The 16,975-nt window shown below is 39.5% G+C and overlaps 1 protein-coding gene across 1 annotated transcript in view; it reads left to right on the top strand.

Moving 5' to 3' along the window:
• Window positions 1–3,253: 3,253 nt before the first annotated feature.
• The window catches only part of kcnh1a (potassium voltage-gated channel, subfamily H (eag-related), member 1a), a gene marked incomplete at both ends in the record, with an annotated part of 50,451 nt that continues 36,729 nt past the window's right edge, over window positions 3,254–16,975 (top strand). Inside the window, 5 exons of the mRNA XM_084076073.1 lie at window positions 3,254–3,326; window positions 8,971–8,997; window positions 11,441–11,564; window positions 15,777–15,883; window positions 16,214–16,342. Of these exons, the coding sequence (XP_083932199.1) occupies window positions 3,254–3,326; window positions 8,971–8,997; window positions 11,441–11,564; window positions 15,777–15,883; window positions 16,214–16,342 (460 nt within the window). The remainder of the gene's footprint in view (window positions 3,327–8,970; window positions 8,998–11,440; window positions 11,565–15,776; window positions 15,884–16,213; window positions 16,343–16,975) is intronic.

Genomic DNA, 16,975 nt, shown 5'->3' with positions numbered 1-16,975 from the left:
GTGCATAAGCAAAAATATTTAAATTAAGCTATAAGACCACTTGATCCTCACTCATGTTCAAATACATGTAACCCTTAAGTGTCATTTAATTTGGTCACATGTGTACACTCTTAAGAGTTACAAATCAATAGCAATGTCTGAGGAGACCCGAACTAAATAATTGTACTCTTATGTACCTGTCCACAAGTTGTAACAATAAAGAAACCTTGAACACTGATGATTTGACTGTGTATTTGCTATTTGGTGGAAAAGTATTGCTTATCACTCAAATGTCATTACTGTGATCTGCCTTTCCAGACATCATCATCCATCATCATGTTTCTGACCCTGGCATTATTGCGGAAAGGCGTCCCGGGGAAACAGTGGATTGGAAAGTACCGTCGATTTCGGCCCATCACATGGCAGATGAAACGCAACACAGTGAGGCAGTTGGAGCGCGAGGCTGAGAACGAGTACTGGATCAGCAGGCCGTACATGACTCCGGAGCAGGAGTTTGGCCACGCTGCCGAGCGGAGAGCTGAAAGGTGGCAAAACATCAGGGACAATAACTTCCGCAGGAAATTTCCCGAACACAAGTACATCACAGACCACCTGAGTCATCTGAACACTACCAAAACATGGTCAAGTTAACAACTCAGTTGTGACATGCACGGACTGCCTTTGTCATACTTTATTCGCTGGGTCAAGACTATGTAACATATTTATGTATGTAGGCAATCTCTGTTTTGTATGCCAATTGCTCAGTGTAGTGCGTCTCTTAAAAGTATCTTGCTGATTTATGAACTAAATCCAGTCGACCATTCTATATTAATTCTGTCACTCAGAAAGGGTCTGTTGTTTGACCAACATGTCACAGTCCCTTAAGAAATATGTTTTAATTAATATGTAAGTAAGTGGTACTAGTTTGGACTGGCTTGTTTGTATCAGACAAGCAACAAGAGTGTCTTTACGTTTAAAATGCGCTAAATCGCTGGGAAATGGATTGCTGAAATGCATAATAAATTGCCATACCATAAAACATAAGCAATCACCTCAGCTGTGTCATTTGTTCATTTGCTGTCCAATGTGTATTAATAGACTAGTGTTAATGTGAAACAATCTGGCAGTGACCGTGATTTGTCTTTAAAGTGGATTATTTTTAGATTGTGTGTATATATATATATATATATATATTAAATGTTCACTGTTATGGGATAGCAGGCCTAGCATCCATTACTGTTGCCTAGATAGGTTGTTACGAGGTGATGGCTTTTCAATGGTTCAAAAAGGTGAAATAAATATATTTTTAAAGCACCAAAATAATTATACTGGTGGTATTGTTCTGTACAGATAATGCATACATAGTGCCTGGTTCAGTAATCCCACTCAAGTGGGGTTTTATTTTCTTACATAAGGGACAATTCCACCATTACAGCAGCCAGCATAAAGATACACATGACAAATGACAAAATGTGTAGGATACTATTTGTTGTTATTAATCACAACCTGTAGGCTATAGTCTATACCTTCAATCCATTATATCTAACACTATCCCTAACCTAATGGTTGGAATAATGGGATGCCGGAATTATGAGCGGACCCCCCTTCAATCAGTACTTCTGTAAGTAGTCCACCAATTTACCAGACTTTGATTAGCTATATGCCTAGTTTGTTATACATTTATATACTTTTTTAAGTACCGGAAATTATTAAATTACTAAAAAATAAGACGAACGTAGCAATCAGTCTGGATCCCCCAATTTTGAGGTACTTTTACTTTACTGGAGTATTTCCAATTTTCGTTTGAGTTACTAGTTACTTTTTACTTTTGATTATTATTACAAAACATACATTAACCACTTCAGCACTTCAGGCCATTTGAAAATAGCCGATCTACAAGCTCACAATGCGTTGCACAGAGCTTGTAGATCTGCTATTTTCAAAATAATTGTATACATTTGAAAACCTGTAAAATGGGACATTCTGCATAAACTTTCTACTTTTGGCACTCAAAGTACATTTTGATACCAATAGTTTTGTACTTTCACTCAAGTAAATTTTGAATTCCGGACTTTTACTTGTAACAAAGTACTTCTACATTGCAGTATTGATACTTTTACTTAAGTAAAACATGTGAGGACCTTTTCCACCACTGTTAAAATAATTTGTCATTTACCTTGATGCATTCGCTTCACACATTACTTGGACGCATGTTAATAAAGTGTAGTGCTGTAGCATGTCCAGCAGATGGAGCCCTAAGCATTGTATAATGGTTAACTGTCAGAATCTGGTCCCACGGCCCCTCCTTCCTTTTAAACTCCCATGCTGATGTGTGCTCCAGTGTTGCCATGTCCGCTTCTTATAAGCGATATTTGAGCTTATTCTTCTGTAAAGTAGCTTGTAGATATTGGTCAATTGCTGGTTGCGTTTTTTTGGGCTTGTTTCTAAAGCGTGGTTGGTTGCTTATTTGGGCTTCCTTCCTAAATGTTGTAGTTCTCAAACATTTTCACGTCACAGACCCCCAAATTAATATGTAGGCTATAATTGGCCCTAACCACATCTGATTTTATCCGCCAGGGAATCCCTTACAAAATTTGTATTGTTAGAATGTTTAAAAAATCTTCCCAATATTCCACATTTGATTTCCATATTGTTGTGAAAATAACAGATCTACAAGTTCACAATGCGTCGCATCGCAACGTGTAGTAGATCGGCTATTTTCAAATAGCTGATCATGTATACAGCACAGAGCACAGGTATATATAGGTTTACAGTGAGTGCTCATGTGGCCTATATAATAGTCGCTTCTTTTGGGCTTGTTTTCATATCCAATCCAATCCACTTTATTTATATACCACATTTTACAGCTCAAGGTGTCTAAAGTGCTGCACAGAAAATCAAAAAGCAAAATACACTACAAGCTAAAACACAGAAAAACAACACAGTAAAATAAGAAACATAAAAAATAAACAACAAAAGGAGACATCACTAAAGAATACAAGACCATGGTTGCTTATTTCTTTCACAATCTGGCAACAATGATGCGCTCACGCGTTGTTTTCCTTCCCTAGATGCGCAGGGGATGCTATTGCACCGACCGTGTGCCACCAGATCCATCCCAGCATCAGCATCACAGCCCTCCTCATCCACCCGCATCACGTCTCACAAGAGTAGAGAGGGGAGACCATGAAGAGAGACGTCTGGAGGAGCGCTACCTCCGCCCCTGGATAGAACGGATCTCCCTCCATGCAGCTCCACTGAGTGAAGCGACAGGATGGCAGGGGGTCGCAGAGGACTTGTGGCCCCTCAGAACACTTTTTTGGAGAATATTGTCAGGCGATCGAACGGTAAGGATTATTAGATTGAGTTCTGTACATTAAACTTAAAAAAAAAAAAAAAAAATGACAGCAGCAGCCAGTCCATTTTTCTTAAACGATTATCAAACATTTGCTATTAAATAAACGAATCTCAGCCTAATAGAATCAATTAAGCATTGGAGTTGCATTGGGGCAGTTTGTGATCCCTTTGTGAAGTTTTTTTGTCTGTGTTTATATTATGTGTTGTTCTACCTCCTCAGTCATAGGTGGCCTACCCCAAATATTGCATTCAGAATATCATTATTCGTATTGTGTAATAATACAGTTGGAAAATGTATAGGCTGCATGGGATTTCTGTTGACTGAAGGAAAAGTCTAAGCATCAGTCAGTGAGTGCAGTGTGTGAAGTGTTCTCTCATATCCTGCACAGTGCATACTGCATAGGCTGCATTTTACAGTACGGTAGTCTGCCGATGCCTCGGTGGGAATTGAACCCCTATAATAATGCAAGATCAGATACAACTGATCTGTTTCCATATTATGCTCCCTCGGTCTCTCTAAACTAGATACAACAGACTCTTTTCATAATAAGCTTTAATTCTCTGCTTTTGTTGGGATTCAGACAATATCAACTACATCAACTACAATGAGGCTATAGGCATAAATAAAGATTTTTTTTCAGTTTGTCAATTTTTATATTTTTTGTATCTTGCTTATATAACTTGTAGCCTATGCATTTATATAAACATAGACGCAATTGTTAAATATACATAAATAAATAAATAAAACATTATTTATAAATCCTTGCACACAAACTCATATCTTTTTGACAGTAACAATACAAAAAACAATGTATCAAGTTATAAAAAATATGAAACCGTTGCATAGCCGAGGCTAATTTGCGACCCCAACATAAGTGCAGCCACAATTCTACATACTACAAAATATATAGTCATTTTCATTTTATGTGGTATTATAGCCTAACTAAATAAATAGATGAAATCTTGATTATTTTACATGTTAAATGTATTTTAACATAATTAAAGGAAATACAGCAACAATATTTTGACAAAATATTAGATTAGGCCCATATATTTTATGAGATAACATATTTGCTTAAATGAATAGGGAAAACTATAAGTCACAAACTCACAATAGAAAAATATGATATTGTTATATATTATATATATATATATTATTATTATATATTCATGTGCTAACTTTTCATTCTGATAGAAAAGAATGATTTCCCTCTCCACCTGTAATAGCTCCTCTTAATGATTGGCCTCACACACTAGTCACCCTTTAGTTGTCCAAAAACATAAGAGCCAACTCTTAAAGGGGGGAGAAAGAAAATAAAAGACAATTGCAACATATTTTAAGGGCTGCATTTGTATTTTGGGCAAAGTTGAGGACTACTATGTCCTAGGTCTATATCCTTTGTCCAATGTAGTTTGATAAGGCCTGCAACTTAAACTCTGTTCAATGTGCATCAACATCCTCAGACTATGCAGTTTTAACGAGAGTGTGTATGTTTTGGACATTTGAAACCTCCTATGTCACTCCCATTTTCAGTCACACAGTAGCTTCTAATTTCTTAATTACTGAGAATACTTGAAATCATTTCTAGCATATTCATATCTGTGGTCGAGAATATCATAAAGTGTTTTTTATCAAAAAATCATTTAAAAAACAAATTGAAATGACAAGAGCTTGAGTTTGAGTTTGTAATTATGAAGTTTTAAAGACTAATGTAATGTAATACTATATTATGGTATCTCCATATTATTAAATATGGTAGAGAACCTTTTTTGGAACAAGTTGGGTCATAATAATCTTAATAGAGGTACAACAGGGACACTCCAACTCCATCACACACTCACACCACTCTCCTGTCTTTCCTTTCCTGCTGTTTACATTTCTGTCTACAGCAGGAAAGGAGAGACCGGAGAGTGGTGTGAGTGTGTGATGGAGTTAGAGTGCCCCTGTTGTATCTCTATTAAGATTATTATGACACAACTTGTTCCCAAAAAATGGCACCCAGTTAAGAACCTGGTGGGTCATTTTCACTGTCCTTGCATCCAGTATAAGACAATATGCATATTGACATGTTACCATTTATGCAGATGGAGCAGAAAAGTAATACAGTACAAATGAGTTGTCCCAGTGTAGATAGCTATCCTTATGAGAGATGAACAATGTGGTGTCTGCATGGTCCATTACTTTCATATTGGGTGGGAAAGAAATCATTTAGTTTTATTTGATTCTAGTTGTCTCCCAGCCTCAAACCAAGCTTTGGGTGAACTTCTTTCAAGTTTCCCCTATCCATGTTTTGATCTTTGAGATGTAAACCATTTCAATTGTGAAATCAAATTCATGTTGTTATTGCAATGACCGTGGGCAGTTCAGTGTGGGTAAAAATAGCTAAATATATAATATAATATTATATAATATTTGGTGTCTAGATTTTTTTAAATGTATGTATTTATTTATTTCACACCAAAAGGAGTAATGTTACTGTAGATCTACCTGGAAGAGCTCCATTTATAATATGATGGAATAGATTATTACAGCCATCTCTCTTATCTCTAGCTTTTAGATAAATGTGTTCTAAAATTAGCAAGTCAATACTTAGCTTTCCTAAAATAAAAGGAATAACTTGAATTACAAGTCAATTTGGTTATTTCCTCTGAGGTTCTCTAATGTTGCAAAGGCATCCTTGGAATCTACACTGGCCCGTAGAGGCATGAGCCTAGAGACTATAGTTCTTCTTTCTGATGTGTAAATAAGTCGGCTTGCCTTACAAACTCTCATGATAGCTCGAGTTTGTAACCAAATGGTCTCAAAAATCGTCTCCCATCAACAGCCAATGTGTGTCCAAGTATCAACTACTTGTCCTGTCAAAGTGTGCTTGAGCTAGACACTGAACAGTGAACACGCCAACTAGCTCACTCAGTTTAAGTCGCCCTCGAAAGCAATGCCAGGTAAATGTCTGATCAAATGTGAAGCACACCCATGCACTCTCTCAGTGCAGGGACTCATACCATGCAGTGACCTAGACCCTACATGAAAAGGTTTACAGTTTTTTTCCATAGTCACTAAAATGTTACAGACCATATTTGAATAATTGAATAATAGAGTCAAGATTGGCTAAACCTAACAGTGCCATTACGATCTCTGTTCAATATCACATTTGCCTTTAACAAGTAGTACTTGAAATTATTGATTTTCCAGACACAAAATCCTAGTATCCTAATAGTACAGTAATTTTACTGAAAACAAATGGCACCGTGGTTTTTGCAAGGCTAAATGCCCAATGGCTATCCAGTTTCAAGTCTGACAGTGTTTTTCCACACCTTTTGAACACAAATTAGAATGGCAGTGACTGCGTTTAAGGACCAAATATAAACATAAAGCAATATAAATAAAGTTAGATTGGTTAACATTGTCTTGCTTCTCCACAATACAGTAATAGTCCCAGGGATCGGTCCTGGGACCACTTCTATTCATTATGTAATCAGTCTCAATAAAAATGTTTCCAACACAAATGTTATGCCGATGATATTGTGATACATTGCACTGTGTATACTCCAAATAAGGCTCTTTGTCAGGTACAACTTGCTTTTAATACTGTAAGCTGTGTGATTTAAAATGTGTTTTGAATTCTGACAAAACAAACCATGTTTTCAAATGCAAAATCAAAACCACTGAATCTTCCATCTATCACTATTCTTCAGGGCTCTAAGATTGAGTCTGTATTTAATCTGTATCGACAAGGCCCCCTATTATAAGTAGGAATTGTAACTGATAATTCCCTCATTTAAGCCTCACATTCAGCAACTGGTGCAAAAAAACTGAAGTTCTTTGAGGCCAAAGGGCAACTTGTTGCTGCCGCCAACTGTCTAACATGAAGCCCTGAGATTTATTACAAAATAAAGCCCTTACTTGGTCTTTGTATGCTCAGGTTTGATGATCTGCCGTGTCCGCCTGTAGACTTAAGTAACTGTTGGCAGATTCTTACTGTATATGGCTATTTTGCTTCCATTTTACCTATGGATCTACATAACACGTTAAACAAGTATGGGAAGTTTTTGTCTTCACTCCCATGATTTAGTCCTGCTATCTGTCCCTAATATAAAGCCTGTACTGCATTGGGTAAAGGGGCATTTAAGTATGCTGCTCACTGTGCTTGGAATCAAATGCAAAATTACCTGCATCTTCGGGAGCTGGTCTCGCTGAATGCATTTAAAGTAATCCTAGATGGAGTTGCGGACATCTGGCTGTAGGCCTACTGTAGTTGTTTTGATTCATAATGCCCCTGTTTAATGTTGATGACCTCTGATTAATGCTGATGATATTTTATGATTCTGTAATTTTAAGATTGTTAAATGGTTTGTTTTACGTCTGCAACCAAACTTGTTCTGGTGCCTGTCTTTGCCAGGCCACTGTTGAAAAATATCACTTTGACTTACTTCCTGGTTAAATACAGGTTAAAAATATGTAGTGACAGTAGAGGTCTGATGTCTGTCTCATACATACGTTTGCCAAACACACTTTCAGCTAGCTCCTCTTCAGGTTTGATTGATTGATTGAATATTTTATTAGGCAAAAAAATGTAAAACATCACATTTACATTTAACATACTTTGTCTAACAGGTCCGTTCATAAAAGTCCTTGCGGACTTGTTTCCAATGAGGGCCTTGGTATTCAATTCATAGACATATATAGTGGCATCACAGTTCGAATATCATTACACAAAGAAAATAAAAATAAAACAGCAAGAATATATATATATCTATATATATATCTATACATATATATATATATATATATATATATATATATATATATATATATATATATATATATATATATATACATACATATATACATACGTATAATACTATGTACAACAAAAGAAATAAAAAAAAGGGGGGGGAAAGATATGTACAAGAACAGGGGGGGGGGGGGGGGGGTCGGCTGTCTAATGGGAAAATGGTACTACCTCCTCTTTTGGCCTCCTGAAAGGTGATTTTTTAAGGCTCTTTTAAATGAGCCCAGCGAACTGCATTTTTTGAGGGATGGGGTTAGCCCATTCCAATCCTGGGTGGCAGTGCTGTAGAAGGAGAATTTGCCCATGTTTGTTTTATGGGTGGGTGGTACCAAATTGTTGTTAACGCTCCCTCTGGTATTGTGACTGTGGGTGTCACTAACCTTTTGGAGGTATTTACTCAGATATGCGGGAATAGGGGGCATATCGGGCAAATTTTCGTTTACAATTTTGAAGGCCAGTCCCATTTTTAGTTGTTTAACCCTGTCTTCCACCCTGAGCCAGCCTAGGCTGGCAAAATGGGTGGGAGAAAGGTGGGTCATGGGCCCCAATCCGAGGAGTAGCCGAATCAGTTTGTTTTGGGAGGTTTGAAGCTTAGTCTTCACAATTTGCAGGAGTCTTAGGTCAGAGCCACACTGTGACAAATCGTCACATAGTGCTAGCCAATGTGTGTCCACATTGTAAACAGGAGATATCCAGTTCAGGTCAGAGCAGCATTGTAACACATGTCTAGGAGTATTATAATATCACCATCTTGGTGGTCACTTCACATCCTTTATTCAGCGAACAATGATGTTTCTCTCTGTTATTTATTAACCTATTTTTTTCTTTTTAAATGTTTCAGTTTGGACACTGTCACATAGACAGACAGGTACTATAATACATAGTTTGTAGTGTTGCCTATGTTTCCCCCTCTCTAATATTCCTTCTTTGTAGTGTATCACAAAATGTTCTATACCAAATGCTGTTAATTTACAAGGCACACATTTGTTTGATATTTTAGACCATCATTTTATGTGTTGTAAATGAACACTCATAGGGCTATTACCAAAATAACTTATCCTTGTTTACCCACATTAACATGTACATGACCATTGTAAAATAACACGTTGGCATGGAACTATCATTCTCTCTCATTCTGTGTCAATAGTCTGATGTGCTTAATTGTCAGGTCAATGTGTTTTGTTGTGATGTGATCATAGAGATGTTGATCAGTTTAGATCATGTGTGTTTGTGTGTGTGTGTGTGTGTGTGTGTGTGTGTGTGTGTGTGTGTGTGTGTGTGTGTGTGTGTGTGTGTGTGTGTGTGTGTGTGTGTGTGTGTGTGTGTGTGTGTGTGTGTGTGTGTGTGTGTGTGTGTGTGTGTGTGTGTGTGTGTGTGTGTGTCCATAACTGTCTTGGAAATGTTGTCTTATGGCAATTATATTGTTTTGAATGTATTTATATGTTTTCCACCCTGTTTCTTTCCCTATGAGGTGGTCAGACTGCATTGACTCTTTTCATCAATCATTTATCTTCAAAGTGCAAAAGTTGTTATTTATACATTTTGTACAAATATATTCACATTTTTATTTTCATCCATAGTTTCTGTTTCAGAAGTGAAAATATTCATTTGAATGCAAATGGACAGCTGAACAATATATAAACAATCTGAGTGGCTTAACCGTAGCTATAAAATCTTACACACATAACTGTCGGTGAGATATTATGCAGTCTATATTGTACTCAGTATGATCATGTTTATGTTTGTGTTATTATTTTTTGTCACTTATGGTGACATTAATAGAAGCAATGAAAGCACATCAAAATGGGTCTATCATCTCCATAAAACCACAATTTGCAGGATATTTCATCATATATACTTTGAGGTCGACCATTATTAGGTCCAAGAAATAATTAATCTGACACTAGAATTAGCTTAGAAACAATAAGGAACATTTAGCTTTTAAGAATAAGTAGCCGTATGTTCAGTCAAAATAATATTTTACATATTTCAGCTTCAATACATGTTGACTTATACCTTCATATCCTTTTAAATAGGCTATACAAAAAAATGTTACGACGAGAATCAATGTATCTGTAAAAATGCTGATAATCTATGAAAGAGCAAGAATTCATAAACTGGGATGCTATGTCAAGTTTGAATAATTGCACAAACCAGTATACAACAAATTAGTCATTTTCAATGTCAGAGACCTTAAAAGGGGATTTCACACGGTGTCCGGGTGATGCAAGGGTAAAGTACCAGCCCACCATAGTGGTGACTGGGGTTTGATTCCTCCTAGGTGCCTCCGGCTTGGTTGGGCGCTCCAACGGACACAATTGGCGGGGACACAATTGGAAATGCACAGATAGTGGATTGGCCCATTGTCTACAGCAATGATGGTTTCTGCAAGTTGTCGGGGACACAATTGGCCGTGTTCATTGGTGGGAAGCCGGCAGGGGAGAGGGCGTTAGGTACCATTGTTTAGTCGGAGGAGGGGTCTCAGAGAGATTTCCAATGACATAGAATACACTTTTTTTTTGCTGCCGGCATGGCTAATAAAATACGTTTCTTTTCAGGGCCATCGAACTGTGTCAACATTACGACATCACCCAAGATAGCTGTGCGAGGATCAGGAGTACATTTCTTTTAATGATTTTAGATAGTTGGTTAGTGATGTAACTTTTTGCATTTCCCAAAATGTGGATTAGGTCCCCCTTTCCATGCTGGCATCTGAGGCACTTGGGTGATGTCTCGTGACTGAATTGATATAGTCTGTGTGGTGTATATGTAAAATGCTGAATTGAACCTGTGTTTGGTGTTTGTTAGAGTTGTTGGTGTCTTTTGGAGTAGGGACTGCTGTTCTTGCAAGGTGTATTCATATTGAATGTCTTCTTCCCCATTTGTTTTTGAGTTTTACCATCCTGTCATCTTTCAATTCATTATTCAGCTAAATGTAATCAGAATTACATTTGAGTCAACACGTGCTACAGTATGTGGCTTTCAGAACTTCTCCACAACCATACATTATCATACTTTTTTTGCTCACATTTGCAAGTCATTGAGGTTAATGGTAATGTTCAATTTGGCAAAGATTATTTCTAAAGACACATATTACAGCATATTAAGTGTTGTCCTATCTTGAATAACTGTTATTTCATTGCATTTATCCCAAATTCTTTGTTTTGTTTGAGATCAAATGCAATTGGCATTGGTCTTTCCATGTTGATGCAATACAGTAGCTTACATATTTGTCAAATGTTATTGTTGACAGTTATTTTTGTAACACCTTCAAGTATTCAGCCTTTTCTTTCCCATTTAATTTTAAACAGACACCAACTTTGTCCTTGGAAATGCACAGATAGTGGATTGGCCCATTGTCTACAGCAATGATGGTTTCTGCAAGTTGTCGGGGTACCACAGGGCTGAAGTCATGCAGAAAAGCAGCACATGCAGGTAGGCAAGGTGACATTTCAGCATATCAGATCAAAAACTGTTTTCAACTAAACTTCTCTAAACAGTACTTTTAGTCACGAGAGTGCCCCCGACACTCACACCAAAATGACGCAGGCACCGGCAATGTAAGGGAAATGTACCGGAAATGTATTTATTTATGTATTTTATTCAACTTAATACATCCGCCTCTGACAAAATATCTAGAACGCTAGGACCCTGCAGCATTCGTTTTGGAGCGGGACTGAATTCTGGGAAACTGTTATATCAGACCAGAGACAACTAGGTGTTGCCAAAAATACTTCTTAAATGAATATTACACAATATGACTTTAATGTTGCAGGGGTAACAACTTTGGCGTGAGGTGTGGTTTGTCGGTAAGGGGTAAGAGAGTCACCCGGTTCAACAGAATAGGCTACATGTGAGAAATGTGCAACACTTGTGACTAATTGAGTTGTCAGCTCACAGCCAATAACCACTTGAACCCTATATACTGTACTTAGTTGACCGGTGACCCCTGGGGTTTTGTACTTGGTCCTCTGCTTTTTTCACTCTATGTTGTGACATGTTGTCGGCTGGTTGATCTACTATTTTCACAGACATGCCCAGAATAGGGATGCTAGGGTTCATCATGAGGTTAGAGCCGTTGTGGAACCACCACTGAGTGTACAGGGGAAGGAGTAGTCTTTTGTGTCAATAAGGCGACGGTTCTTTACACCCAAAAATGCCCATTGTGCACAGGAAATCGGCAGAGAGAAGGGGTTTACTTTAGTCACTGTCACCAAAAGGAAGTGCAAGGTTAAATGTCGCCCCTTGAAGCATAGGCTCTGAGCCTATGCTTCATGTTTGTTGTCTCCGCCAGGCCGAAAGGCATGGCGAGAGAGTATGTTTTGCACCCCGTCCGTCCGTCCGTCCGTCCGTCCGTCCGTGTGTGTGTGTGTGTCCTTCTGTCTGTGAGCGGCTAATCTCCGGCACTGTTGGCCCGGTCGCTGCGAAACTGTGCACACACACTCCCTGGATGCCAATTCAGAACCTCTGCCTCAAATTTTTCACATGGGCCTGTTATAGCGCCACCAGGAGGCCGATTTGTGCAAAACCCATTTTTTAGCGGTGCCAGCCGCTCTACACCTGACTATGTCCGTCCGTATGTCCGTTTGAGCCCGGACGCTTTACACAGCTATAACTCCAGTTCGCATGCCAGCAAGTCCAAATTTGGTATGTGGACTTAGACCACCAATAGGGACGAGCATTGATTGCTGAAGCCCCGCCCCGCCCTATTATAGCGCCACCAGGAGGCCACTACACTTGACTATGTCCGTCCGTATGTCCGTTTGTCCGTTATGTCCGTTTGAGCCCGGATGTCCGTTTGAGCACGGGCTTTAAACAGCTATAACTCCAGTTCGCAGCATGCCAGCAAGTCCAAATTTGGTATGTGTACTTACACCACCAATTGGGACGAGCATTGATTGCTGAAGCCCCGCCCCGCCCTATTATAGCGCCACCAGGAGGCCACTGGCTTTAAACAGCACTTTACACAGCTATAACTGCAGTGCGCATGCCAGCAAGTCCACATTTGGTATGTGGACTTACACCACCAATTGGGACGAGCATTGATTGCTGAAGCCCCGCCCCGCCCTATTATAGCGCCACCAGGAGGCCACTGGCTTTAAACAGCGCTTTATACAGCTATAACTCCAGTTCGCAGCATGCCAGCAAGTCCAAATTTGGTATGTGGACTTAGACCACCAATAGGGACGAGCATTGATTGCTTTAGCCCCGCCCCGCCCTATTATAGCGCCACCAGGAGGCCACTGGCTTTAAACAGCTATAACTCCAGTTTGCAGCATATGCCACCAAGTCCAACTAATACCACCAATAGGGACCAACTGTAATTACATAAGCCCCGCCCCCTCTGTCTTCCCATTGGCTGGGCTTTAAACAGCCATAACTCCAGTTCACAGCATGCTACTGAGTACAAATTTGGTACGTGGACTCAGACCACCAATAGGGACGAACTGAAATGTAGCAAGCCCCGCCCCCTCTGTCTTCCTATTGGCTGGGCTTTAAACAGCCATAAGTCCACTTTGCAGCATGCTACCAAATACACATTTACCACGTGAACTTTGAACACCAATAGGGACAAGCTTTAATTGCTGAAGCCCCGCCCCCTCTGTATTGCCATTGGCTGGGCTACAAACAGCCATAACTCCAGTTAGCAGCATGCCACCAAGTCCGAATTTGGTTTGTGGACTTACACCACCACTAGGGACGAGCATTAATTGCTGAAGCCCCGCCCCGCCCTATTATAGCGCCACCAGGAGGCCACTCATCAAAGGCACCGCTTCCTTCACACAGGGTGCGATTTTTCACATTACTCCTACAGTTTTTAACCAAACGTCATGCAAATCAGTACACAGTATCTCTATAGTCATGTGATCAACCCTGATCTGTCCGATTTCCCATATTCCATCCTCATTGCTTAAGGTTGCCATCCAAAGTTTGCAAGATTGGTCCGTTTTGAACCAACTGCCTCAAACCATGAACGCAGCTTGCAATTTCTGTGAAATTTCACACGCACATTCCCACTAGGCCGAGGAAGAAATGCCACCCTTTTCACATTGGCCTGTTATAGCGCCACCAGCAGGTCTAATTTAGCAAAACACATTTTTGGAACAAAATGCCTCAAATCATGAATGCTGTGTCTGATTGCCGTGAAAGACCTAAGAATAAATGGCACCATTTTCACATTGGCCAATTATAGCGCCACCAGGAGGCCAGAATAACGTACCTGACCTGGCGGAGACCTGTGCTCCGAGGAGCACTTTTTCTAGTTTCATGTTTGTTTGACCTTTTTTGAGAAAGCATTGGGTGAGCCGCTCACCCGATGTTTGTCGCAGGTCATTTTCCAGCTATTGTTGGTGCAACAGTCGCCTTTTCCCACCCAGACATCAAGGGAGTGATGAGGGGAGTACGCTCACTTGGGCACCTTTGTCAACCAGAAAAGAATGGTGTCCTTAACTTAGCGTAAGCAGTCTGAGCAAGTGACACCCACAACGTTCACTTTGTTCCTACCCCTAGCTTCTACGCCACTGCATCAGTCAAAGAAGAATATTATTGTAGGTGCGTCTTACCGCTTTACAAAAACCTTTTGTAAAGCAATAAGTAAATAGCCTTGGGAAATAACGATTCCAGAGCCATGTGTCCCATAGGTCAGGAGCCCATCTCCTGTTTCCACAGTGTGAGGCAGCTTGATGTAAAACTACTCCCCCAGGACATGACGCTAGTATGTCGCAGGACTTACCCCCAATCCAGCTGGGAGGCATTGGGAACCATTTTTATAGTCTTTGGTATGACTCGGCCGGGGATTGAACCCCTGACCTCCCAGTCTCAGGGCAATAACTACAAGGCCACTGAGTTGTTAAATGGATGTGTCGCTTCAAGCCTCTGTGCAGTCACACTTATGGCTATAGTTGAAAGCAAAGCTTTGACAATGTAGTCCTGAATATTTCCAGCAAGCCTTTCTCAGAGATTTTGGATCAACCACTTCTGAACAGGCTCTTTAGAGTCAGATATAGTCTAATTAAAATGACCCTTCCCTTTGCATTTCATAGAACTCCAGTTATATTTAGATCAAGCTGGAACATGGTGCCACTGCTACCAAGGATGGCATTAACTAGCAAAGTGAGATGAATGTCGGTGCAGTGTGGTTAAATGATTGCTCATTGCTGCTTGACCCTCTCTTCAGCTTTAATTCATTTTTGTGAGGTTCTTTTGCATAGAGCCAATTAAGGCGTTCAGAAACCTTAATCTTTTTATGCCTTTGTGATTTATTTCAACCATCATTGATCAAATTTTACTCAATGTAATTTCATATAGCCTAATTCGACAGTGGAGATTTGCACATGGAGATTGTTCATCACTCCCTGACACAGTCAAGTTAAAAGTATGCAGTGAATAACTCAAAATCTTGTCAAATATCGAGGATATGTGCATGTATTACAGATACTTGGCATTTCTTTGTGTTTAAGATGCACTTAAGGAAAATGTGAAAATGCTCTGGACATGTCATTGCTGATATGTAAAACAAACAGCACAGAATAGAACAGAACAGAACAAATTTCACCCTCAGAAAATCTGTCTTTAGTGTGTCTGCTTTTCTCATTATGCCAATGGCTATTAAATATTCAAAATGTGATTTTCCCTTGTGTTTTCCAGTTTCATGTATGGGGAGCTCACAGACAAGGACACAAGTGAGAAAGTGCGACTAACGTTTGAGAACTATGAGATGAATTCATTTGAAATACTAATGTACAAGAAGAACAGTAAGTAGCATTGTCAAGTGGAGAGATAAATGTGTTTTTCCCAATCTCTTATTATGCAAATGTATTCCTGGCCTCTGTAATGTACAGCAGAGTTCAAAGGCAGCCCAGAACATTTCTAGCTCTGCAGAACTACTAATTAGTTGAGCATCAGACCATGTATTCATTTCCACTTGCAGGGTATAACCTTTTTCTAGGTGTTTTCTAAGACTAGTAAAAATTCAACATTACAATTATGCTGTACAATATGGATTTCTACTTTATTTATTTAAAACCATTGACTGCAAAATAATTAAATGAGGATCAATCATTTTTTCCCCGCTTTTGTTTCAGGAACACCTGTTTGGTTCTTTGTAAAGATTGCTCCCATTCGCAATGAACAAGAGAAGGTTGTTCTATTTCTTTGCCAGTTCAGTGACATCACAGCCTTCAAACAGCCCATTGAGGATGACTCTTCCAAAGGTTGGCATCAGTAAATTAATCTCCTGCTTGGTTTCTATACTGTATCTCCTGTCAGATGTGTTTTAAAGTTACATTTTGCATTGTGAGACGATGCTACGAACCAATATTTGCACATCCGTGTTTCCCCCCTCCTTTCTTAAGCACGTTGTGAAAACCCAGTTCAACCTCCTCCTAATAATAGTTAAAGCGGCACTATGTAACTTTTTTTTAAAGGAATAAAATGTAATTTTGACCAATCTGTATGGTAGAGTATGTTAATACACTATAACTTATACAATTGGGGTGGTTGTATTTGGTCTCCCTGCTCTTCTAGTGAGACATTTAGATCGTGTCAAAGGTCATGTCTCACCTAGACACTTGATGTGACACAAATGTTGACCTGATGGTCAAGATTCGATGTATCCCCTGAGCAAGCAGGCTCAGGGGTAAATGGGCTCAATGGTAAAAATGTCAGCACTTGCGCAGGAAACCGGGTTCAAAACCGGGGTAGTCTTCTACCCCGGTTTTGAACCCGGTTTCCTGCGCAAATTCCTGCCCCAGTCTTAAAGCTGCACTCTGTAACTGTCCTCTTGACAGTTACAGAGTGCAGCTTTAAGACTGGGGGCTCCCCTCCTGAGCTCTTGCCAGATTTGT

Source organism: Gymnoscopelus microlampas (genome assembly GCF_963454915.1).
Source record: "Gymnoscopelus microlampas genome assembly, chromosome: 13".
NCBI classification, from domain to species: domain Eukaryota; kingdom Metazoa; phylum Chordata; class Actinopteri; order Myctophiformes; family Myctophidae; genus Gymnoscopelus; species Gymnoscopelus microlampas.
This window is presented reverse-complemented; position numbering and strand designations above follow the sequence as displayed.